This window comes from Parus major, chromosome 3 (assembly GCF_001522545.3).
Source record: "Parus major isolate Abel chromosome 3, Parus_major1.1, whole genome shotgun sequence".
NCBI lineage: Eukaryota > Metazoa > Chordata > Aves > Passeriformes > Paridae > Parus > Parus major.
The window spans coordinates 11,341,959-11,366,907 of NC_031770.1; the positions used below are offsets into that span (position 1 = coordinate 11,341,959).

The window sequence follows — 24,949 nt, forward strand, 5'->3', positions numbered from 1 at the left end:
TACTTATGAGAAAGCCATTCAGGATCAGCCTCTAATATGTAAGCCTCTAAACCTCAGCACTGACTTAACAACTGCCTTAGAAAATACTGGAAAGCTGACATATTGTCTCCTCTCTACCAAAAACATACTAAACCAGATTCATAGAAGAGAAGATGAAAGTCAGCTACCATGGCTGAAGAAATGAAAAGCATAGCATCCTTCCAGTAGGCATGTTTGTTTTTTCATCACACCCTCTTTTTGCCCTCTGGCAGTTGCTACCTCTGCAGAGTCCCAAAAAGGCAATGCTCTTCTACAAAGGAGCAGCTTCTCAGCATCCATGCCACATTTCTCCATTCTCCTTTGGACTGGTGAGAAAACTAACTCAAAAGAGAGAAAACAACTACTACCAACTTATTCCCTGCTAGGGATGTCAGCTACCAGGAGTTGGTGGTGGATTTGCACTCAAATTCATACTAACCAGTAACCCCAAACACCATTTCCAGGAAGACTTTCCATCTGAACTCCCAGGGCACAGCAGAGTATTTCACACAACACAGCCAAACCACCTCAAGCTTGCTGTAATTCTCATGTGTTACTAAACTACTCACACTGCAGATGATTGAGCAAGGCAGCAAGAGGCTGGAAATCTGCCAACAGCCATTGAGAAACAGCTTGAAATGCATCCGAAAGGACAGTGGGGAGAACTCAACCATACACCTCACAGTTCAGCTTTCTCAGTTCTGTTATGCTCTGGACTTGTGGCCTCAGGAGTTGTCCGGAGTTAGGAGCAGGATTTTACATCCAGTTTTATCACTGGATGTACCCCAGTAATTCACAGCATACAGACAGATCTGATTCTAAGGCATATGCTTTAGGAGCATCTCATCCATTTCATCTAGTAGCTGCAGCCGTGAAGAAACACACAGCTTGTCCTGATAGAAAATTCCTTATTCTATTAGATCTCTTCCGTCAGTGAAAAATCTGCATACATCTTCAAAATTAGATCTTTATTCTTAAGGAGAAGAAAGCTGCTAGCCTTGCTATTCAGAGGATGACAATCCTCCAAAGCACAACCTCTGCAGGCAAAGTAAAAAGAAAACAAAGCCTGCCTTTAATAATCACAAAGCTTTACAAGAAACCTCCTACTATCACTGCAACAGAAAGCACATGCCAAATTCTGCAAGGGCAGGGAAGACAGGCAGGCAAGGAAGAAATATCGCTGTGGGTTGTAAGGAACTCTATACACTTTTGTTCTCAGGGATGTCCACATGGAAGAGCAGGATTATTCCTAGCTTCTAATATCTCAAGGCCTTACATTAGAGAAGAAAAAATAAATCATATTTAGGGCCTATTTGTTGTATACCTGCATACATACTGAAAGAGAGCTTATCAGGTTCAATTCCCAAGGTAAAACCGGTGTAAATCAGAGGAAGGAAAGCATTCAGCTTAGGTGAATTTGCTCGAAGTTTATCTTCCATTGGGGCAATTTAATGATAGTGAAACAGTGAGGTGAAGCTCAGCACAAGCAACAAATCAATGTGTTTCACTCTGTAAATCTTAAGATAACATGTCAAAACCAAACTTAGGGGATCTGAGACTGGCAATGGCTGCACTACAGCAGCATCAACTGCAACATAACAAAAGAATGAAAAGCTCTTTTGAATCACTTGTAGGAAACTTCTTACAAATTCCCAAGCCCAAGAAAAAAAAAAAATTTAAAAAAAAAAAAAAAATAAAATCTTTCTGCTATCTTGCTTCACTGCCCTGGTCATTTTACTACCAGGCAGTTGCCACCCCAAACGATCTGTCATTAGCAGACCCAGTCCATGAGCAGTTTGCTCAGGAGCTGCTTCTCCTCCCAAACACTGCAGGCTGTCCATGCACAAAACCAATGTCACCAAGCATAGAACAGACTCCTCCCCTCAACACTCCTTTTATCTAATCTTAAGCATTAAGGCTTAATCCTTACAAATATTTCTAGCATAGCTGAAAAATGGGAAATCACAAGGTAATACAAAACCTGAAAATACAAAGGGTAGAAAATCAGCAAGTGCAATACATGGCTGGCTTTCACTCAGCCTCTTCTGTCCTTTGTATAATGTACATATTGTAGGATATAGTAAAAACTTGGGAAGTGTGAGAACCAGGGAAATAAGAAGCAAATGGCACAGACTTGAGTTCCTACAGTGCTGACAGTTGTCATAAAATTATACAGTTAATGACACAGTTGCAAAATATCTTTCTGGATTAGGAAGGAGAGGAGATAGGATAGGAGAACAGAAATTCTCCTCTGTTTTTGTCCCCCCTCCCTGGACCCACACCAGAGACAAGAACAACACCAACCTCCAACTTGTTTGCTTTAAATGGATTTATTACTTTTCTAAAAAGTTGAGCACTTCTGTCCCAGGACAAGGGGGGATGATGAGCAAGAGGCAGAGCCCATGTATAATGCAGGTATAATGACCAGGACAAGCATAGTGGTGGAGCCAGGTATTCTGCACAGACATGTGTTTTTCAAATACTCTCTATCACCACCAGGTACCATTCAGAAGCAGCAAGTGTCACTTGCAACCCTATGAGCATCCTACAGGTTGCACACAGTGCTGGCACTCCAAAAAGAATCCACAGGTACAGGGAGAAGCAGGAAGGACTAACAGTCACATCACCACAGCTCAAATTCATAGGCCTTTTGCAGTGCATTTCCAAAGTGTCCTTGACAAGGGTGATAACTTGTCACTGAGGTCCATTTTTGTCTTTCAGGTGGGCAGTCAGGAGGGCGTACACATGCCCATATATTTCAGTAACATGCCCAAAGAGCAGAAGATGCTCTACAGAACATACACCACTTATTTTGTGGTGATAGTGCCTACTGCAAAATAAGGGAAGAAGAAGTTCTTCAAAAGTCTTCTTTGAGGAAGCCTGAGATTATCTCTCAGCCCCAGAAAGAACCAAGTTATTTCCCTTTTAATGGCTTCATTTCCCATAGTCAACAAGTAAGAAACAGGACCCTCAAAATATACATCTAGAAATCCTCACTCTGTCACCAAATCTCTTGTTCTTTATTCTTTCTTTTTTTTCTTTCTGTTTTCCTTCCTTCTTTCTAGGAGATTCCTATTTTTTAGCGTTTGTTGCTCTACCTGCTGCTTTTGAGGAAGTCCCCCCATGTTGCTGTCTGCCCTTAGGGAAACCATGTCACATATGAATTCACTACTGCATTGTCAACAACTCAGGGATCCTTCTAGAGAGGTAGCAGCAGCAAATGTTTGTTCTGGATAACAGGAACTGAATTCTGAAACGTCATGTGCTTTACTTACACAGTATGTATAATTGGTGCTGGCAAAACACCACATAACTTTACACTTCCTTTTCATAATCTCCTTTGGAGTGCTGTGATGTCACAAGGAAGATGTTCCATAACCTGGATAGCTGAGGCTGTAGCCACCCTGGGACAGATCTACACTGAACACTGCTAACCTCAATGGAAAGTTTGTCTGGCCTGAAAACACACCTACTGTAAAGGCAGAGACTATGGAGCTTCTCTCACACCAATTTTGCATGGATTTTAAACCTTGATCTATTTAATTTTACCTTCTTCCCAAAGAGAGCTCCAATATCATGCACATCTCACAGTCAGATCTCCTTGAAAAGTCATTTATTCTCATAGCATTAGAAAAAAATTAGGCTGTAATTAAGAGGAGTTATTAATCTTTTGTCACTTGGGACCTGAAACCTATTCATATTCATGTCAACAGGAGTGTTTGCTGCTACAGTCAGAACTGCACACAAGACAAGTGCCTCATCATTTCTCAAAAGAGAAAAGAATCATCTGTGGGTCAATATCTATTCTGCCTTCTGTTCACAGATCTGTTTAGCTGGAATGTTGACCACTTCTGCCAGCCCATCACCAACCATTTTGCATTTCTGCACCTCACCCAAAGAACACCTTCCCTTGTCACAGGCTGCCACAGTCTACAGCTTGGTATCTTCCCTAATCTCACAGCTCTGCCAGCTACCTAGAGGAGAAGTAACCATTGCTGCAGTGGCAGAAGTGGTCTTTGGAAAATTCTTTTCAAGATTCCTCTTCTCACGAGCACACAACTATCAGGATCTGCTGAAAGCTTCAAACTTCCCCCAAAAGACACTTAGATCTACCAAGGAAATCATTCCTTACCTAGACAGATAGATAGGACTCAAATTTTGGGGCCAACTGTTCTTATGCTCCTTCAAAAAACTTCAAGTGCTCAGTGAGGAGCCTCATCACAGTTTCTTCAGGCCAAGGCAAGGGGAGGTTCAATTTGATATTTTTTTACAGATCTGCACCACATCACTGCCTGCAAGGGTATGAAACCAAGATTTCTCTGTTCTAAGTGGGACCCAACAGTGTCAGGATTAAAGTATTGCTGTAACTGGATTGCTTCCTGTAGTCCCAAACAATAATCAGGTTAAGAGATTTCCTTTCCCTCCTCTTGGCTAGGCTGTGAGTAGGCAGAACTTACAAGGCAAGTGGGTGGCTGTTAAACCGTTCCTACTCCAATTGTTTGAGAGAGGTGTTTAGGGTTGCTAATTTTGCCTCCTACTCATTGGTTTAAAGGCACATTTACCTATGCAGGGAGCAAGTGCACCTTGCTGCACAAACCATGAATGAAACAGACTCCTTGAAACCAATCTCTCAAGTCTGCATCCTTTCACACCACAAACCCACACAGATGCATCACTGGAGAGAACAGAGCTGAAACAGCTTAGCCTGAAAATGCACCATTCTCTCCCACCCCCCTTCCTGCACTTATATTGGTTTTTTCCAGGCTGCCTTCTCTCCTCCTTTTCCCCTCCTGATTCTCAATACCACCCCACTAGAAAACGCAAACCCTGAGGATGGTTGAGTTTCCTCCACAGCACATCCAGCCAGCAAAGAAGGGATTGGAAGGCAGCCAAGTTCTACACCACAGGGGACTTAACAGAACCTCCAAGCTCCCTTTAACCACAGATTTATATGAAATACGGTTCTTTGCAGCATTTGCCTTTGACAAGACAGTACAGAACTAGGCAAATAGATCAGAAGTTGAGAGAACTGGACAGACATTGCGTATTTTCCTTGCAGATTCCTGTGTGAGGCTACAACTCACTGGTTGTGTTGTTCCCAATAGCCAAATTCTTGGGAAGGAGTGACAAAAAATAAAAAGGAAAATTAAATGAGGACATACCATACCAAGCAACTGTTGCACCACCATGTGCACAGGAGAGTTGCAGTGACATAACTACATTTCCTGGGCCCTGCTACAGCAAGACTTTATTGCCCTTAGAATGATACAATTTAGAGTTAAGATCTGGATTCAGGCAGAGACATAAGATTTAATCTGTCACTGCCACTTTTTAACTGCTGGATGAATCGCTTCACCTCTGCTTCTCCCTCACCCATGCTTATCTAAACCATGGAGTAAAACCCTCACAAAGGAAGCAACATTTCACTGTAGCACATCATGTAGCATCTACCACAACAGGATGTGAGACTCTGCCATAGCCTCCTGGCATGTCCTGTCACACAAGCTGAATTCCAGATAATAAGGACACTGTCAAGAAACATCTCCTGAGGATGCATTAGGATCTGCCCAAACAGCCTGAACCCCATCCCAGCATGCACAGCATTCTACCCAGTCACACAGCCATCAGTCTCTCTCATGTTCCACTGCAAGATACTGCCTCATCCAGGAACAATGTCTTTTCTCAGCACGAAGAGCCCTTAAAACCTTAGCAGAAAGTCCAAATAATTTCCACACACTGCTCCCCAAACCTTAGTCTAGACCCCACCAGTTCCCAGAGGATTCCCATCTGGCAGATTGGACAGCAAGGCAAACTCTGCTAGTGCTCACACTCTCAGGTGGTTTCTCTCCACAGTCACCCTATCACATGCAAGAAAAAGGCAACACTGCGGCATGGAAACAGCTGTGAACAAAGCAGGGAGAACAGGAACATGAGTCATAGCTCTGGCTTCAGGGAGGGAAAGGGCCACTTCAACTAGAAGAGTAAGCAACTTCAGGATCTGAATCTAAGCCTCACTTCAGTGCCCAAACTACAAGGTCATCCTTCTGCTTTATTTTCAAACAATATTTTCAAACTTACTTGTTTAACAAAGAGCATGTGACCAAATCCATTGCTGATGCATAACAGCCTCCCTAGAAACCTTAAAAGGAGCTTACTAACCAATCCACAGGGCAGTGGTAACATGCTGCAGTGAACTTTCAAAATTATTTTTTCTACGCAACAGAAGAGGTTCTATCATCCCATCTTTACCTGGTCACTGCTTTACTTAAAATCACTGTTTTAAAACTTCCAGTTGTTCACTGGGGGTCTACCCAAAAGCAATCTCAGCACAGACAGGAAATAGGGGAAGTCTGCAGCAGCACACTGATCTCTCATTTTAGCCACGCTGAAATTAGGCATCAGCAATAGTATGGCTAATGTCATGGAACTCTTTTCACAAATGTAACAGATTTTGAAATTTTCTGTCTCCATATGCAGCAGAATTGCTGCACCAGCTGTCCCCAAATCCAAGGCTGCTTTTACAAAAGATGCTGCAGTGCCAGTTTAGCAGAGAGGAGCACGGCAAGGAGCAAATGCACCGCACCTGCTCGGAGCCTCCACAGCTGGAGCAGCCTGACAGGTACCTGTTGCTAAACGGCTCCCTCACTGTCTCCAGGCTAAAATAAAATGTGTTAAATGAAGCAACCACCACAAAGCAGTGATTCCAAAAACACCACTTGCCGCCTTTTCTGCAGAAAGGAAAGCACAAGTGCTTAAGACATGGTGACAAGTACCTTCGAACCAAGTGAGAAAGTGCTAATGGGGATGCAGAACAGACCACATTCTTACACTCATCATTTGGCAGAGTTTACCGGGATATACCTCCAAGCCTGCCGTGCCAATGCAGCTAAACTGGGAAAAGTGGTGAAATGAGGTCAGGGTTAGGTCACTGATAGACACCAACTCCTTCCATTATCCAGTGCTCCGGTAAGATCTACACACACACTGGCAAAAAGCAATCATGTGCCACACAGCTGCCTTCCTAAAGCGTAGTTAACAGTTTTCCTAGTAATACTTAATGTAGAGTTCACATTTCATTATAGCTTGCTACTCCTGAACGAGCAAGGACATAAGACTGTCATCCCATCCACTTCTTCTGCTTTTATCCTGAGCTGCCAAGCACCTTAGATCTGAATCCCTGCAGGCTCAGGAACATTGGACTGTGTGAAGTTATACCTGGGACAACAGTACAGGGGAGGGACTGAAGTGATACAAGTCCATGAAAGAGTGTCAAACCAACATGGGAATCCATTTTTATAGCTTCTTCAAAAAACTGAGAAAAAAAAAAAAATTAAAGAAAGTTTAATTCTAAGGAGTTGCACAGTTAAGATTCTTTACTCAAAAGAATGATTCTTACCAAAGCTGGCAAATTTGTTCTTAGGCTTTTCATCAACACAAGCTGTTAATAACCAGTGCCTGTACAACGCAGTTCTCTGCTCAGATCCTTGGTGGGTGGAACAGCAGCCTGAAACAAGGCTGACTTGTCCATAGTTTCACAAATCAGTACAGCAACAGATAAAATCAATTCCAAATAATATTAACATTTCAGCAAGACACGGATGAGATTAACAAAGTGTAAATGCAGAGCAATGGGAATGTTGTTCTTTTGCCTGACTGCAGGTTAAGGAACGTAAGAGGTGGGGGGGAAAAAAGCTTGAAATATCAAGGGACTTGACAAATATCAAGGAAAAATTTAACAAATTATCCATACACACAGCACGTGAAATCCAAATGGGAAATCCAGAGTGTGCTTCTGACAAAGGAGCACACAGGAAAGGAAGGAATACCTGGAACAAGCAGCCCTGAGCATAAGGTACGAGAAAACTGAAAGAAATGTCGACTTATGGGACTGTATTTCACGGACGCACATACAAGAAAGTTCAGAAAGTCCAGAAGAAGAAAAAAAGCTGATATTCATTAGCAGTGAAAAAATATAAAAGCCATTAAAAAAACAACCCAAGCAGATCAAGAATGTAGTTCAGCTGAAAAATATAAGACATACAAGAACAAGATGTGGTCGCTATAGCTTCACAAGGAATAGTCTTTAAATTATGAGAAAAAAAATCGAACTACTTTAAGAAGGGAAAAATTAAGACTCGGATTGAAAGATTGCTCAGTTACAGCTATGCAAGTCAAGACAGAAGCAAGGAAAAAATCATGAGAACAGTGTCAAAAGTATCAGCAGGCATTTTGAGGGAAAGGAGCAATGAGAAAAAAGTGAATGTGTTGATAAGGCAGAAAATAGACTACAAGAAGACAGCTGAAGGAACATGGAGGGAAATGCTAAATACACAGGAGCTCTTCTAAAAGTATATAAATAAAGTAAATCTAAATGACACTTATCTAAATAATATGGATTTAGAGACACTACTTGAATTGTTACTGAAAATGAAACAGCAGAAGCATCAATAAGAGGCTTTGCATGAACAGGATCTTCTCCCCTGGTAGATAAAGCTATTAAAGAATAGGAAAAGAGTAGCAGAATCCTTTACCAGGGAGTTACTCTTATTCTAACCCTGCTACCATTGCAACAGTCCAAAACCTAATTGTCAGTGGCTTTCAGTTTTGGAAAATGGAACTGAAGAGGTGAGTTCTGATGTCATCCTGAACTGCCTATACTGGTAAGAATTTATTTATCACATATGAAGAAAAACAGTTAAAAATACATAGCTGGGCATGGAAAATGGACATTTTTTGTCCAATAAATGATCCCACATGCACTGGCTTTGGATCTCATGCTATTTAAAATATGTTCACACTGAAGAATAAGAAACATGATAAGAAATAGAAATTTAAAAATCAGCATGAGTAGGTAAATAAGTAGAACATAGAACAAAGGACAACAGGAGTTCTAATTTACTAAACAGAACCCCTCACTGAGTTAGACCATGATACAGAGAAACAGGGCATGAGAGATGGCAGTGGGCAGCACTGTAAAGGAGAGGGCATTGCAACAGGCCAGCAGAAAATGCCAGCATAATTTTGGGCTGTGTTCACTGGGGCTGAATCACACTGCAGAGCAGGGAGTGGTCTCTGTAACCACAGTTGCAATGTGTTCAGGCACCTGAAACATTAAATCTATCCTCCCAGTACACTGCAATGAGTATACTGAAGTATGCAAACAAGCTCTCATTTATCTAAGAGGCTTCTAGCTACAAGAACACTATCACTTGAGTTGTCTGCTTCCCCAGAGGCAGAGACAAGTTCCTGCTGCCACATCCCACACAGAGGAGTAAGACGCTCTCAATTCTTGTTTCCCAAAACAGTATTCACCAGCTTTGATGTAGTTAAAAAAAAAAACCCAAAACAAACCAAAACAGAAACACAGCTTCCCCATCAGCTGGGATGCTGAAAGCTTGGACCAGATAAAAACACAATGTATTTGGAAAATAACTCTGTGCATATGCTCACCTGGCATCTACAAAATGCAGTGTTTTTTACCTCTGGATCTCTTTTGGAAACAACTTTTGAACTTGACAGAAGACACAGCTTTCAATCTAGAATCATTCCACATTCAAACAATTACACAAAAGCATCATCACAGACTTAACCACTGAATGGATCACTAGGGGAACCTCATAAGCTGATGGTGCACAGCAATTTATTCTTTTGACAGAATAAAGGTCTGGGGATCGTGATCCCAGAGAAGAGTACACTGTATACAAATGACGTGGCTGCTAATGACCAGCCACAAGTGACTGAGGATGCCAGAGGAAGCGGAATGTGCACTCGTGGTGTCCTAGCACAGTAAGAACAATGCAACATTTTTGATAAGCCATCAGACAACTGTTGCAACACAGCCTGGCTAATGAATGAAGCACAAACAAGGCTTTGGATGCAGCATGACAGGTCCTTCAAATAAAATTAAACCCTCAGGGAAGTCACTATTAACATTTTGCAAGGAGCACACCCCCCATCAATCATATTAGCAGAGCACACTTGTCCCAAGTTCTTGTCTCACTTCTTGTATGCTCAGAAGAAAAACAAAACACTGCCAGAGAAGAAATCCCAAACGTGCTCCACTGCCACAGAGAGCTACAGATAGTGGACAACATATGAGACATATTGTGCTGCAGGCCTGTAGCCAAGCCCACAATATTAAGGATAATAAGCAATCTGATGGCTGTTTAGAACATTTTGTTTTCTATACAGGACTGAAAGGAAATTGTAATTCAAACACGGCATATCACCAGTTATAAGAGACTGTTTCCCTACAAGAAACAGGACTCTCCCAAGCACTCTGGGTCTGAAGCTACACCAGTTTGTCAGGGCAACACAGTATCTTTTGAAGGAACAATCTGGAATCATTTAACATTCCCAGAGGTGCAACTCTGTAGCTTATCCAAACAGAACAGATTTTGCTGAGGTTGGAAGTTTACCATGAAAATGTCTGATTTATCCAGGACTCCACTCAAGAACATCTCAGGCAGATAAACACATATTATTCCAGCTGGAATAAGCATTTCTTAAAGGAACACCCAGTTCAGAGGCTCTTCATTGCCATGAAGCTCTTAGGGGTTGTAGGAAAGACAGGCAATGGTCTGTGCTGAGAGTAAACAGACCCCTGAGTCCACAGCAGCCCCTTCGTGTAGTTGTGCCAGAGTTCCTTCACACCTCACGGCAGGAACTGTCCCTGAAAGGATTCCTGGACCTCAGGCAATGGAAATTATAAAACCACACCTGCACAAATGAAGTGTTAACCTACTCTCCACGAGTTGTCAGGTAATGGACACTGGCTGCCCAAACAAGAAAACTGGGTTGCACAGACAAGAGCATTCACCTCATGGAACTTCAAAGGATCACCCTAGCTGGCACTTTTGGGATATTTCTAGTTGTACTTGCAACAACTGCCTTCATTCCAAGAAGACGTTCATTAGGCTGTAACTTTCCAAAACAAAAGTTTGCAAATTATAATGATAGAGAATTCAGAGCACCTTCTGGAATGTAATGTCCCAAAGGTACACGTCCAGAGTCTCACGAAGTGAGCCCAAAACACATGCATTTCCCTCAATCAATGCTTTTCTAACTACCATAAGCAGGAGACACTTTGTTCGAGTACACTGTGTGGGTGGCAGCAAGACTTGGAATGTTTCCTCATGCATTGTACTGAGATACAAGGTATTGTGGAAGAAATGCAGTGTATTTGAATCCTTGCAGTGCCATTCACAGCATAATCTGCACAAGAAGAATCTGCCTTTGCAGCCTGACCTCAGCAATACTGACACAGAGACCAAAACACAACTTGTATCTCTCACCTCTAACTAGAAAACATGATTACTTATCACTGAAACAACATCCACATAACACCAAACACAGTAGCTGTGTCATGGAAAAAGTGAACACAATCACACAATCTTATCTTGTTTCCTAATTAAGAACTCGCATTTATGGATGCTCAGATGTTAAAAGAAAAAAAAAATAAAAAAACAGTCCTGTTAAAAGAGGTGGAAAATACCACTATGTGGAAATAACAGGACCTCAAGCATGTTTTCACAAAGTCCTTTGACACATTTTTTTCCCAACGTACTGCCTGACCAAAACAGTGAAAACACAGTAAGACTTTACCTTGATGCAGACGGACATTTTACCTCGGCAGAGCTCTAGTTCACTTCTGGCCATCTCTACAAAGCAAAAATCTGCTACTACCCCTAAGGAGACTCATTTGCAAGGCATCTCAATAAAGACACTCCCACCTCAGAACACTGCCATAAAGACTTCTACTAAGGTAACTATGAGTAGAAGTTAAGGCTGATTGATGTGACTATTTTAGCCAAAGCAGGCTTCACATCCAGCATCGTGAATTAATCAAGTTTGCTTTTCTTCTAAGGCATTGTGATGGGAAGCCAATCATTCTGAGCCAATGGATAGCCCCACTGAAGATGCAAAGGGCATTTTGTATTATTTCCAGGTGTTTACTTCCTCCTGCCTCTCTGTGTAATAGCCCACTGCCCAAAAAATTCAGCTCTGCCTCCCCTAGCAGACACTTAAGCCAAAGGCAGCTGGGTCTAGGCTATGCTCAGTCAGTTCATAGGAAGGTCATCAAGAGGTCACAGATCTCTCTCAACTTAGCCCTGAAAAGAGAAAGACCCCAGCAGGAGGGATGATACCTACATTTGGAGAGCAAGGCAACTTCCAAAAACAAATGTGGGCTTTGTTCAGTGGCACATGCCTGATTCAGCCAGAAAAAAAAACCTCCAATACAGCTGAGATTAAAAAGTCAAGATCCTCCTGCAAAGCATCGAAAATCCTACACTCATACAACTGAACCATTCCATGCAGTCATACTTCCCACTGCCCATTTTTATTGGCCCAGGCTCTTTCTGGTATCCTGAAGGCCTGGACAACCTCCCACCTGTCCTGTATTAACAGCTGAGCACAGAGCAACCGCAAAAAGGTTGATCCAGCCCAGTCCCACTCCTGCAGCACCTAGAGCTGCACCTGCAGAAAATGAAACACCTAAGAAGGAGCACGGGGACAACCAAGACTTGCAACAGAGACTCTGGAAAAAGAAACCATCTTCTATAGCATTAAAACCAGTGCAAAGTTCTTCTTTCTCCAGATATGCACAAGTATGAAAAAGTGCAGACTACACGTGCATAAGAGACAAAGAAGCCCAAGGGCATCATTGCCCTTGGATGGAAACTGTTTTGCCACCACTACCACCTCCAAAGCACAGTGAGACCAGTGAGTCCCACCTGTAGTGGGACAGTACAGCAGAGCTCCTGCCTTGAAAAACACATCAAGAATATACTATTTACAAGCAGATCAGTAGAGAAAGAATATGGGCAAACATTAAGGAAGCACAGTGCACAAATACACCATTAACAGCTTAGGTTTGGCACTTGAGCTCCCTTCAGCTTCAGTGAACTAAAACACTTGCCTGACAGGTGCCCACCTGTGAACTGCTCACTTGGGAAAGCTTGGGCTAGCTGAAGACTGGAAAATACAAAAGCACCAATCCCACACTGGTCACTGTGGCCACTGGCAGGACTTCTCCAGACCTGCTGATTCTACAGATATGACAGCACATCATGTTAGAGCCATGGCCTCAGCGGGAAGAATCAGTTTCCATTAGCTTCTTCCCATCTTAGCAGACACTGTGCTTGAAGATATTACAGAGACAGTATTTCAGATGAATTTCACAGAAGTTTCCTGCAAGCAGCTGTGTCAGATGGCTGCCCCCTGGGCTATCAGCACACAAAGAAGCTCTTGCATTAGAACAAGCATCCACACAATGCTAATGGAAACTGTCCTTGTGAGAAGACACAGGATCCACTGGGCCAAAAAACCAGTTCTACAAACAACTTTCAGACTGATTACACATCACTTCTCACCCGCTGGCATCCTGCCACCCATGTAACCTGCTTCTACACTCCTCTACACTCAGTCTCACTACTCTCAGTCATTCTGTGGTTTGTCCAAAGCAGTTATCCGCTCTGTAGCTCCTGGAGCACTTCCATTTGGGAAGCCTACCTTTATGCACATCCTTCACCATCACTAAGTTCTTTGCTCTGCATATACAATTTTTTTCTACAGGAAGTCAACCTGGTAATTCTGTCCTGCTCTCCAAATTCCAGCTTGGGAGTAACCTGCCCACACATGAACAACACCTCAAGTCACTTTAAAGCTATGAAATGATCACTTGCTTCCTGCTCCACACAACAGTCTCAGCGTGTGTCATCAAAAGGTGCACAGGCTTTTAGCAGACACATGTTGCAAACTCCTTCACATCAGCTGCCTGCCGAGCCCAGCACTCCCTTGGGCACCACAATCCTCCCTTGGGCACCACAATCACAGAGGCTTTCTCTAGCAGCTTGGAGTATTTTGGAACATTTCTACTCCAGCACATCCAGCCACTCAGTCACTGAGTTAAACATCCATCCAACAAAGCCCTTTCACAAAGGCTGGTATCCTGCTGCCCTACAGGAATGTATTTGCCCCCTCTTGAATTTTACGCCTCTAATTTTTGTGAAACACTTGAATACATCATTGCCGACAACTCACCACAACCCAGAGACTCAAGGAACCAGGGTGACTTCCTGAACCTGCCCTGTAACTCTCATGAGAAGACCTGATCAGACTCTGGTAAGATGCGTGGGCCAAAAGACACCCACCCACCTTGTTAACGCATCAGGCACCTCCTGGCTCCATGATGGGTGTTCATAAGCACATCTAGCCTGGACCATACCTTTAACCATACAGACAGTGATGACATCCACACCATTCAGCTTGTCTCACAGCTTGCCAGAGATACAACTTTGAGTTCAGCTGGCAGCACAGCAAATGTTGTTCCCTATGGTCTATAGAGGAATAGGGATATTCCTACAGGAATACAGGAGTGTAGATGACACAGGCCCACGGATGCCTGGTGGCCACTGCCTGCCTTCAGGGAAGCGGCTGTAAAGCCATCACCGTTCACTTCGGGGGCAAAGAAGCAGCTTTCCAAAGCACGACCACGACGATACACCCCCTTCTGAGATCCATGGCCATCGCGGCACACGCTCGCCAGAGGCTGCAACATGGAGGCAACGCAGCCGCGGTCGAGCGCTGTGCCCCCCTGCCCCGCCGGTCCCCGGGGCCGCTCCCGCTGCAAGCACAGCGGGGGCTCGGGGGGCTCGGCGGCCGGGGCACGCTGCGCATCAGCCCCTGCCTGGGGCCGGGCCTCCCCGGAGCGCGGCCCGGCGGGGCAGGGATGCTGCAGGGGCCACCTCCTCCCCCGCCCCGCTCGTGTCCGGGCTCCGCATAGCCCCGGCGACAGGGCGGCTCACCTGGGCACGCAGCTCGGCGCCGAGCGGTCGATCTCCCACGTGGCGAAGAGGTTCATGGGCACCGGCACCGGCACCGGGCTGCCCACCGCCATCGCGGCCGCCGTCGCCACCGCCCCGCCGGCCGCCGCCGGAGGCCCCGCGGCGGGGCCGGGGCCGGAGCCCAGCGCGCCGCCCGCCGCCGCCGCCATCGCCGCCATCCCACCGCCGCCGCCGCCGTTGGCGCTGGGGGGCGGCGCGAGCCCCTCGCCTCAGCGACGGCCTCCACCCCGGCGCGCGCGCGCGCGCGCGCCCCCGCTCCCTCTCAGCCCGTGACCAATCAGAGCGCGGCTGGGGCGCGGGCACCAGCCAACCGGAGCCGGGAAAATGGGCGAGGACCGCGACCGATGGTGAACAGCCAATCGGAGCCGAGAGACAGGCGCGGCCGGGGCGGCCGGTGCCCAATCGGAGAGGCCGGCGGGGCGGGGCCAGCCAATGGGAGCGGCGCCTCGGCCCCGGCTGGGCGGGGGGAGGAGGGTGCGGCGTCGCTCCCTTTAAAGCGCATCGGTCCCGGGCCGCGGGAGCGCGCCCAGGGGCGCGGTTGGGCGTGTGTCCCACCGCCGGGGATGGTGTCGTCCATCCCCGCACCCGGGCAGGGACGGAGAATCCCCGGGGCTGCCCACGAGCTGCTGTGCCGGGGGTGGCGGCGGAGACGTCCGCGGTAGCGCCCCGGGCGATGGAGAGCCACGGAGCCGCGAAGAGAGGGTGCCCTCAGCGGGGTGAACAGTAGGGCCGGCCAGCGGATGGACCTGAGGGGGAACAGAGCAGCTGGACCCAGGGGCACGGCGGGTTGGCGCTACAAGGAAGCCGAGACCTCTGACTGACTCTTTCCTCGAAACACCTGGGAACGCCAAACACGCTACAGGGAGAGAGGCAGAAATCCCCTTCAGTCCCGCTGAACGTCTCCAGGGGAATGCAGCAACAGGAGGAACCTCGTCGGCCAGAAGCTGCAAGTGGTGGCTGCCATGGGTAAAAGCCATTTGTGACCTGGAGACCGAGACCATGCCCAGAGCTTCAACAGCTGAGAAAGCAGCGCAGATTATAAAGCATGTGTGGGGCAGAGCATCCCTAGGGACAGAGCTGAGGGCGAGCCTGTGGCACTGCAGCTGGATACGTGCACTCTGTTCTGGTAGAAAGCATAAAGGTTCCCCTCCTGGACCTTGTCTCCAGCAGAAGCACCTGTCTGAAATGGCTCTGCCTCTTGAAAAAACGGGACATCAAATCATCAGAGTAGGGCGGTACTGGTTGAGGGCTCCTGAAAGGAAGCAGAAATGGTCTGAGAGCTGCATTGAAAACTATGTGAAAGAAACAGCCAAGTCAATAGTGGTCAAACCAGAAAACAAAGAAAAGCCTGCAGCTTGTGCAGGGACTTTGTGCTTCTCAGTGCATTTAGCAGTGTCAAGGGTTTTCTATGGATGCAGTGCTATTCCAGGCAGACTGTAAAATGTGGCTCATACCACTGGAGGAATTAGATTTGGAGAAGTGGCAGCAGCAAAATCTTGCAAAGCAGCCTAAAACATCCACAGTTTCTGCTGTCAATCTTGAGTACAGCACTGGTGTTTTCAAAACATTACCAGTAAACATTTCAGAGCCACCTTCCTGAATGCTGATAGTTTGTAGTCTGCACCTCTTCTTTTAACCTGTGTTTGTCAGTTCTACATTTCCTCTGCTGCTGAGGTTCAGGTTAGTCATTAACGTGCTGGTAATTCACATCAGATTCCAGTTTGACTAGGTGGATAATCTGAACCATCATCAAACTTTTACTTCTTGTTCCCTGACCACCTTCCTAGCCCATTTCTGCGTCTGATAAATGGCATGGATCACAGCAGAGTTGCCCAGATCTCCTGACTTGCTCACAAAACAGTTTGATCGCTGCTTTAATGAATTTGCTTTTCCTTAAGTAATTAATGCACAAGAGGACCTTTGTTTTCACCCTTGACAGCCTTAGTTCTCCAAGAACATTTTCTAGGAGAACTTAGCAGAGGCCTTGATGTAAGACCAGCTGGACCAAGAATGAGCTGCATTTTTATAGCATTCTGTCCATTAATGTGGAAACCCTGGTTTTGCAGCCAGAGAGAGTCACATAATGGTCACGGCCTTATTCTCAGCACTTTTCACCCACCATTGTTTGACCTCAGCTGGGTATCACCATTGCCCTTCCCAAAAGCAGGTGCCTGCTCCTGCAAGAGGAGCTTGCTAGATCTAGGGTGTTGATTTATCCTGAGAAAACCCACTGCAGTCCCTCCCCAACTGTTTGCTTTCGTCCATTTGCTTTCTAGTCTGAGTCACCATTCCTGGCTATCTGTGTGGTACTTTAATAGCATTGAGTGCTCCAGGTTTTCAGCCATGCCTGCTCACTTCCAGGAGACCAGAGGCACCTCCCTGCTGAGCCCAGGAATACCTGCTGAAGTGACTGCCTTCCAGGCACTTCCCAGGGCTGGCAGTCCTGCTGCTCCCCTGGGCAGCCTTTCCCCCACCTTCCTGAAGGATGCTCATCACTTCACTCTGCCCTGTGGCTGCGTTGTGGTTTTCAATCTGTGATGCTTTCTCAGAGCTGTTGAAGCTCAGGGTATGGTCCCCAGGTCATAAATTGTCTTTGCCTGTCATAGCTGCCACTTGCAGCTTCTGGTTGATGAGGTTCCTCTTTTTTGTCGTGTGTCTGCTGGAAGGATGTTCAGTGGGATTGAGGTGCTTTTCTCTGCCTCTTTCCCTCCAGCCAGTTCCCTTCAAGTACTTCTTGCAGCTCACTTGTGTTTTTTGGCTTTCTGGTTTTTTTCAGATGAATTTATGCATTTGTTCTCAGGCTGTTTTAATGTGGTTTATTTATTTGGGGGCTTGTCTACACAGCCCACTCTTCATTTTTTCCTGTCTTAATGTTATAGACTTTGTGCCTACAGCATGACTACCCACAGCTGTGCTCTTCCACGCATAGTGGCTTTTCTCATTCTTTGGGGTCAAAATTTTCCTGTATTTTTCACTGCAAGTCCCAAAGCCTGGTTATCTTCCAGCTTAAACAAAAGCTGGTAGAGTTGTCATCATATTCAGCTGCTTTACCAGCTCTTCTTATGCTGAGACCTTTCTGTGTACCAGCCACCAGCTGAGGTTTGCTTCATTGTGGATATGATCCTTGAGGATATCAGGGAAAGTATCCAAGGAACCCTTGCTCTTCATCATCCAGGTAACCAATTTGAAACGTGCCTTTAGAAAAGCCTTTTACTTATTTTCTTTTATGTGTCACTCTTACCCAAATGGACCATGCCTGTGAGCTCCTCCCCAGTATTACCAGAGCTTTGACACAAGTGCCCTTCAACGTGCTGCTTTTCCATTATGGTCTTTTATTCTTCCTGAGCTGCTTCCAGGAGAAGTAACAACACCCACTCTCTGTCCCATCAAGGGGCATGATGCCACATGTGCCTGTGTTTGAAATTAAGGCTTTTTGATGGACACCATTTTCTCTGAGGGCCAGCTTGCACCCCAAAGGACATTGTCACCACTGCTTAGCTCTATTCCTTCCATTCTGTATTTTTGACAAATGGTTTCTTGAATTGACTCTGTATATTTAATTCTTGTTTTCTTACTTAATTCCATACTTAATTTTTTACTTCTCCATTCTGATGTCACCTTCCAATGCCTTGCTCACATTAGGCATTTTCACAATGTTAAAACACCCTTCAATCAGAAACTATTCCTAGTTTGTTTTTTTTAAAAATTGTCTTCCTGAAGGATGTCCATAATTTCCAGCCACCTCTCATGTTCTGTGGCCAGGCTGTGGGGGCCACAAAGCTGTTTTGGAGTGGTTGAAGCTCTCAGCACCATCTCCCAGCTACTGCCAGCCTTTCCTCATTACAGTCACTGCTTGCTGTTCCTTGCTGACGAACTTCCCCTGCTTCCCACAGCTCCCCTTTGAGGATGTTAACGTGACTGATGGATTTCTCCATCTCTCTCCCAACAGCCTTTGAGTGCATTGCTGTCACTGCCCAAAGGGACTTTTCAGTGCCAATGATGGGGTGCAGGTTTCTTGGGCAGAACAGGGCTGAGCTGAAGATGCTCTTCCACCCACATCTGGAGCCAGCAGCAGCCAGAGAGCAGCTGTGTGCCTGGGAATCCTGGTATACCCTCTCCAGTTTTCTTCCTTTTTATCTATGATACAAATGCATCCACATACCAACTCTGGCACACTGGTTCCAGCATCGTGTTTTAGAGAAGCACAGAAGTATCTGTTCTTGCTCTGTCTCCTTATTTTTATGTGCCTTGTTAAAGCAGCTCTTTGCTGCTTCCCACGCAAATGTTGTCACCTCCCGTCCTAGTCTCTAGTGGAGACTCAGGGGTTTTATGATTCCAGCTCATGGATGAATCATCTTGTCTTTAGCCCTATTGCTTGGGAGCTTGCTCCAGCACCCCTCTCCTGCCTGTGTTGGGTGGATACCTCTGTGGTGTCCCCCTCCATGGACAGAGGCCCTTTGCTCCTCCCTGCATGCTGCAAGAGACTGCTTGGATAGTGAGAACCAGTGCTTCTGTGTCCCAGAGTAAAGATTTTTGCACTGTTACCTTGCCCTCTTGTGCCTCACATTGTTCTCCACTCAAGTTGCAAGGTCTCCTTTCATTTTTGAAGGCAGGTTGCTTTGGCTGTTTTGTTGCCCTGCTCCTTCAGCCCTTCTGGGGATTGCTGTTTATTCCTGGGTTGGGAGAATGCTCACACAGCCCAACTCCTTACCTTGTTGCACTTGTCTAACCCAGACCTCTGCTCCCTTCACACAGAGCTGTGTCAACCAGTCCATACCCACTGTGGGACACTTGAGATAAGCCTGGATGCTGGTCCAGTGTCTGCATTTGCCAAGGACACCATAGCTAGGATTTATATGTTCCTGGTGCCCACTGAGATGTCCCAGGGCATTAGATCCAACAGGGACCTACAGCCACTCTGTCAGCAGCTGGATGAAAGGAGGGCTGCACTTCCTCTGGCACTCTGTCACTTGCTCTTGTCCTTGCTCTTAGGTCAAAGCTTGGTTTTGCTCACAATCCATCTCCAGAGGTCTTAGAGCTTCTCCATCTTCTGAAATATGTATATCTACAATGAGCACTTAAAAGTCAGAGAGGAAATACACTGAAATACCTTCCCTGTGTAGCTAAGACTAAGTCACTTAGAAAAAAGTTTGGAGTTAAATGCAATAAACTGCTCAGGCTGATAGAAGAGCAGCTGCAGAGAGGTATGTCCACCAAGGCAATCAAAACCTTTTGCCTTCCCTGGCCTGCTATATCTGCACACAAGCCTCTGGTGGTGCCAAGCCCATCTGTACCAGAGCCCGGCGAGGCTGGGTGTCGGGTCACAGAGGTGCATGGTTTCCTCTGCCCTCTCCGCCCAGCAAGGAGAGGTCGCGGCTCCAGTCCCTCCTGGAGGGCAGACATCCTTGTCAGCCCGGGCTTTCCAGGGCGCCACGGGTTCGCCTGGGGCCTCTGCTGGGCTGCGTCCCTGCGGGCTCCGGTTCTGGCCGGGGCGGGAGGCTGGAGGCGGCTGGGGATGCAGGCGGTGGCCCCGGGGCTGGAGCGGACGGGGACAGCCGGGCAGCGGCAGCCAGCCCGGGCAGGGGGAGCGGGCCCGGAGGAGCGGCGGGCGGTGCCGGGCCCGCGGGTGAGGCGGGGGCCGCCGCAGTCCCCGCCCGCCGCCCGCCGGGAGGGGCCGAGCGCCGCCGCCGCCGCAGAACCGCCGCCGCCGCCGGGCCGCGCCGGGCGATGCCGCGCCGGGCCCGGGCCCGCCGCCGCCGCTGCCCTGCGCCCCGGGGAGCCGCCCGAGGTAAGCGAAACCCGGGGGGGGGGACGGCAGGCCGAGCCCCCGCGGCCGGCGGGCAGCGCCTGCCCCCGGCAGGCCCGGCCGATGTGGGCGGGGGGCTCGGGACAGGCGGGGCCGGGGGTGCCCCGGCGCTCCCAGGGGACGGAGCCCGGCGGGGCGGCCCAGGGGCGGGCGTCCGTCCGGCGGGGCCGTGCTGAGCCGGGGCCTGGGGTACCCCCAGCCCCCGCGGAGGCTCGGCCAGGCCGTGGGGGGCCGGGCGGGTGAGCCCCCGGCCGTGTGGCATGCTCCAGATGTGCCACATCCACGGGCTCCCCCCATGCCCACCGGCCTCTGATCCCTCCCCCTGAGAGGCACCTGTGTCTGACAGGTTCAGGCTTCGCTGCCTCCCGCAACGTGCCAGGATGCTGCTGGGCCCAGGGATGCACGACTGCGCCGGACGCCTGCTCCCTCAGCCAAAAAGCAGGAGTTCAGGTAGCTTGTGCCCACGGCCCTGTGCCATCAGTTTCAGCACCAGGAGCATCCATGTGCAGGGGTGACCATTAACCGTGCGGCCTCCATCCTGCTCCCAAGCATTTGCTCCGTGGTCAAGTGCCACCCGCACGCTGCCCCCTGGATGAGCAGGATGGTGTCCCAGGGCCCCTGCGCAGCCCAGGCGTGGCAGAGGCGGGCTCTGCGTGGGCAGCCCTCGCGAAGCACTGTGCCACACAGTCATCAGCCCAGTTTCATCCTCCATTTCATCCGGGGGGCTGGCTCCCCTCCAGAGCAGCTGCCAAGTTGTGCTTGGTGAGGCCCCGGCTCTGTCCTCCCTCCTTGCCGCTGAAGGCAGCTGCCTGCAGCTGTGCTTGGTCAGGGGGAGGGAGTCTGACAGCCCTGGTGCTGTACAAGGCAGGCAGGGTGCTTTTGGGGACAGTGCTTTGCTCTGCCCCAGCCCAGAAATGCTGAGCATCCCACAGAAATTCAGAGCCTGCTGCGGAGTAACTTGCGTCCTGGAGCTGTGGGCTCATGCTGCTTTTCCTTGCTTTCAGTTTATGGTGTTGGGATAGGGCGGGCATTGGCAAATAGCTCTAGGCAAAGCTCCTGGGGGATGTGAACTTAAAGGAAGCTGAATACTGGGCCAATTTTTTCCCTCCCACCCCACAAGGCTAAAAAAGCCAGGCTTCATCTTGTGCTGTACGTGAAAATAAGGAGACTAAAAAGAGCAGTCCTGGATAATAGCATTTAAGGCCTTCTTGGGTTAAACACATAAGTCTAGTCTTAACATGCCTTGTGGGGAAAAATATAAGCAGTACCACTGGCTGGGAAATGCTATGGAAAATAAGGCATGTACCCTTCATGGTGGCAGAGGCTAGTCAGTGTGATGAGCTACCAGAAGAGGAAGTGGGATCCCAAGTACTTGAAGTGTCTCAGGTGTCCAGCCTGCCCCACCATGTGCTTCCTAAGAGCTGGGTTTCAGCCAGCACATGCCACCAGGATGTCCTGATCGGTCTCAGGAGCTCTTTGGCTAGAAATTTACAGGTTTGGAACAAGCCAGGCGCATGAGATGGGAGAAATCTATGAATGGCTCCCTCCCTTCTTTCAGCCATCCATAGCTGGTGAGGAGCGGGTGGCAGAAGGGGGCCCAAGGGCGGGGATAGGAAATCTTAGCAACTCCCTGATGACCCTGTTCCTCTGTGCAGGATGGTTCCCCCACCACCTGTCAGCAAGCCCCATGTGTGCCTCTCCACTGTGCTCATCATGACCAGCCTCGTCCTCATGGATGCCTACCTGGTGGAGCAGAGCCAGGGCTCCAGGAAGCTGGGCATCTGTGTCATGGTGGCAGTGGGTGACATATGCTTCCTGCTGGTCCTCCGCTATGTGGCTATCTGGGTTGGGGCAGAGGTAAAGACAGCTAAGCGAGGATATGCCATGATCCTCTGGTTCCTGTATGTCTTCGTTCTGGAGATCAAAGTCTACTTTGTATACCAGAATTATAAAGCTGACCGGAAAAGCTTGGATCTCATAGCCCGCAAAGCGTTGACCTTGCTGCTCTCCATCTGCATCCCAGCTCTCTACGTGTTGTTGGTGGCCACAGAGCACATGGAGTACGTCAGAACATTCAAGAAGAAGGAAGATCTCCGCAACCGCCTTTTCTGGGTCATTGTGGACATGCTGGATGTGCTGGACATCCAGGCCAACCTGTGGGAGCCTCAGAAGAAAGGGCTGCCACTCTGGGCTGAGGGCATCATGTTCTTCTACTGCTACATCTTGCTCCTGGTCCTGCCGTGCGTGTCCCTGTGCGAGATCAGCATGCAGGGGATCGGCATCGTGCCGCACCGGATGATGCTGTACCCCATGCTGAGCATGCTCACCGTCAACATCACCACCATCTTCATCCGAGGCAGCAACATGGTCTTCTTCAGGGATGCCCGGGTCTCCAGCATCTTCATGGGCAAGAACATGCTGGCCATTGGGATGAAGGTCTGTATGTTTGTGCAGTACCAGCGGCATCAGCACCACACGCCCCCGGGGCCGGACCCGCAGCACAGCACCCCAGCCCAGCCGCCCACGGGGCTGCGCAAGGCCCGGGACCAACCTGCCTGCCCCGAGGAGCTGGCCCAGGACAACACGTGACGAGCCAGCAGGAGCTACAGCCTGGGCATCCCCATGCCTGGCCGTACCTACAGACCCAAGGCAGGCTGCATAGCTCCCTGCCTGGACAGAGGGTAACGACCCTGCTCCCTCCTCCTCTGGGTGAAACTGCTCAGGGCCCCGAGGGGTGCATGGTGAGGGCCCCCACAGCAGCCTCTGTGGAACCTCTGCACCCCACCTCATAAAACAGCAGAGCAGGGGAGGAGGCCGGGGCTGCCTGCCATGAACTGTATCTGGGTGAGGCCAGGCAGCCATACCCTGTGCCAAGCTCCCTACCGGTGCTCCCCGTGCAGCACTGCTCTCTGGCCAGCCAGGGTGCCACACAGGGACACAGCAGGTCACCCACTTTTCTGTTGTGGTTGGCCCTGGCTTCAGTGTGGTCCTTGGCAGCAGCCTGCTCCCCACTGTGTGAGCCAAGGTCCCCATACAGGGGGAGCAAGGCCTGGGCCTCCCCCTGCTGTCACCCCTCTCAGCCAGCTGCAGGCCTGGGGGGACCCAAAAAGGGGTGACTGTCCTTTTTTTGTATCTCCCTCTTTGCAATAAAAGACCTGAGCCCTGCAGCCTTTTCATGTCTGTGTCCCTGCCAGCAGGCAGATCATCCCCCACTCCTATGGGGGCCTTGTGTGACTGGCTGTCTGTTCAGCTGCAGAGCACATGGAGAGGCTCACTCAGTGACCTGGGGAGAGCATCCCAGGCCACTGGGTCTGAAGCCATTCCTCCTGGCCCACAGGTCCTGTGACCCTCTGGCGGGCTCCGAGGGTGTCACTGACCAGGTGTGTGTGGCAGCGTTGTCAGCCACCACCTCCTGTGCAACCAGCACAGTCACATCCACTGGGACCTGTCATGCCCAAGGACACCCACAGCAAGTCCCCACTCTCCACCTGGAGGGACACCAGAGCAGGTCTGCCCCACATCTTAGAAACAAGGAAAATAAGCCAGCTGCTTGAGACTGGGAGGCTGCTGGAAAGAGCAGCTCCACAGCAGAAAGAAGCTCTCTGGAGATGTTGGAAGCATCTGCTTCCCTTGGAGCTGGTGCTTCCATGCTGTCTCCTGCCCAAAACCCAGAGGCAGCTCAGTCCTGGCAGAGCTGGGCAGTGCCCCAGGGCTTGTCCTGCTGAGGGTGCTGGGCCCAGGAGCTGGCAGGCACATGGGCCACAGGCTCACTGCTTACCACCACTGTGCTGAGCAGAAGCAGGTGCCATCCCAGTGAGGATGTCCTCCTTGCAGGCAGGCACAGGCCTCAGCAGGAAGACCTTTAGCTCCAGCGGCGCAGGAGGGGGAACCAGGACCACTTTGGGGATGCACCAGCCTTGCACCTGCTGCACCAGACCTACAAGCAGCAGGGGATGGGGACACAGGGACTGAGGAATGCTGAGAAGTGTCCCATGACTCCTCAGAGAGGTCCTGGCAGGAGGTCTCTGGCCAAACTGGCACATCCCATGTCTACTGTGTCCCCCAGTTCCACTAATTACTCTCAACAGAGCAGAACTTGCATCACCCACAGGAACTACAGTGGAGACAAGTGGTTCAGCAACACCCTCAGGCCAGCTGACCTGCTCCTTGCTGCATGTTTTGCTCCCAGCAAGGCCTGTCTCCAGACCCCAAACACCTGTGGTCACTCACCCAGCACACTCTGACCTGTCACACTGGCGTCATCTGAGCCATCCCTTTG

The 24,949-nt window shown here is 49.0% G+C and overlaps 2 protein-coding genes across 5 annotated transcripts in view; one reads left to right on the forward strand and one right to left on the reverse strand.

Annotated features, from left to right (window-relative positions):
* LOC107201884 (phosphofurin acidic cluster sorting protein 1-like) overlaps positions 1-15,013 on the reverse strand; it is a 53,207-nt gene extending 38,194 nt beyond the window's left edge. For 2 of the 3 annotated variants that reach the window (XM_015621872.2, XM_015621871.2), the window contains exon 1: positions 14,826-14,943. In XM_015621872.2, the coding sequence (XP_015477358.1) occupies positions 14,826-14,917 (92 nt within the window). In that variant the 5' untranslated portion in view covers positions 14,918-14,943. Of the gene's footprint in view, positions 1-14,825 lie in introns of all 3 variants that reach the window. The other variant, XM_015621870.1, reaches the window with a different exon arrangement.
* Positions 15,014-20,576: 5,563 nt separating this feature from the next.
* LOC107202156 (transmembrane protein 121-like) lies at positions 20,577-24,154 on the forward strand. Of its 2 annotated transcripts, XM_015622535.2 has the most exons (3): positions 20,617-20,652; positions 21,017-21,120; positions 22,326-24,154. In XM_015622535.2, exon 3 carries the CDS (start codon positions 22,327-22,329, stop codon positions 23,257-23,259), a length of 933 nt encoding a protein of 310 aa, XP_015478021.1. In that variant the 5' UTR covers positions 20,617-20,652; positions 21,017-21,120; position 22,326; the 3' UTR covers positions 23,260-24,154. The 2 variants fall into 2 exon arrangements, with proteins under 2 accessions (XP_015478022.1, XP_015478021.1); XM_015622536.2 differs by lacking the exon at positions 21,017-21,120 and having other exon boundaries at positions 20,577-20,652.
* The last annotated feature ends 795 nt before the right edge of the window (positions 24,155-24,949 follow it).

Coding starts and splice junctions, on each gene's coding strand:
- LOC107202156 (XM_015622536.2), top strand. CDS start 22,327: ATGGTTCCCCCACCACCTGTCAGCAAGCCCCATGTGTGCCTCTCCACT.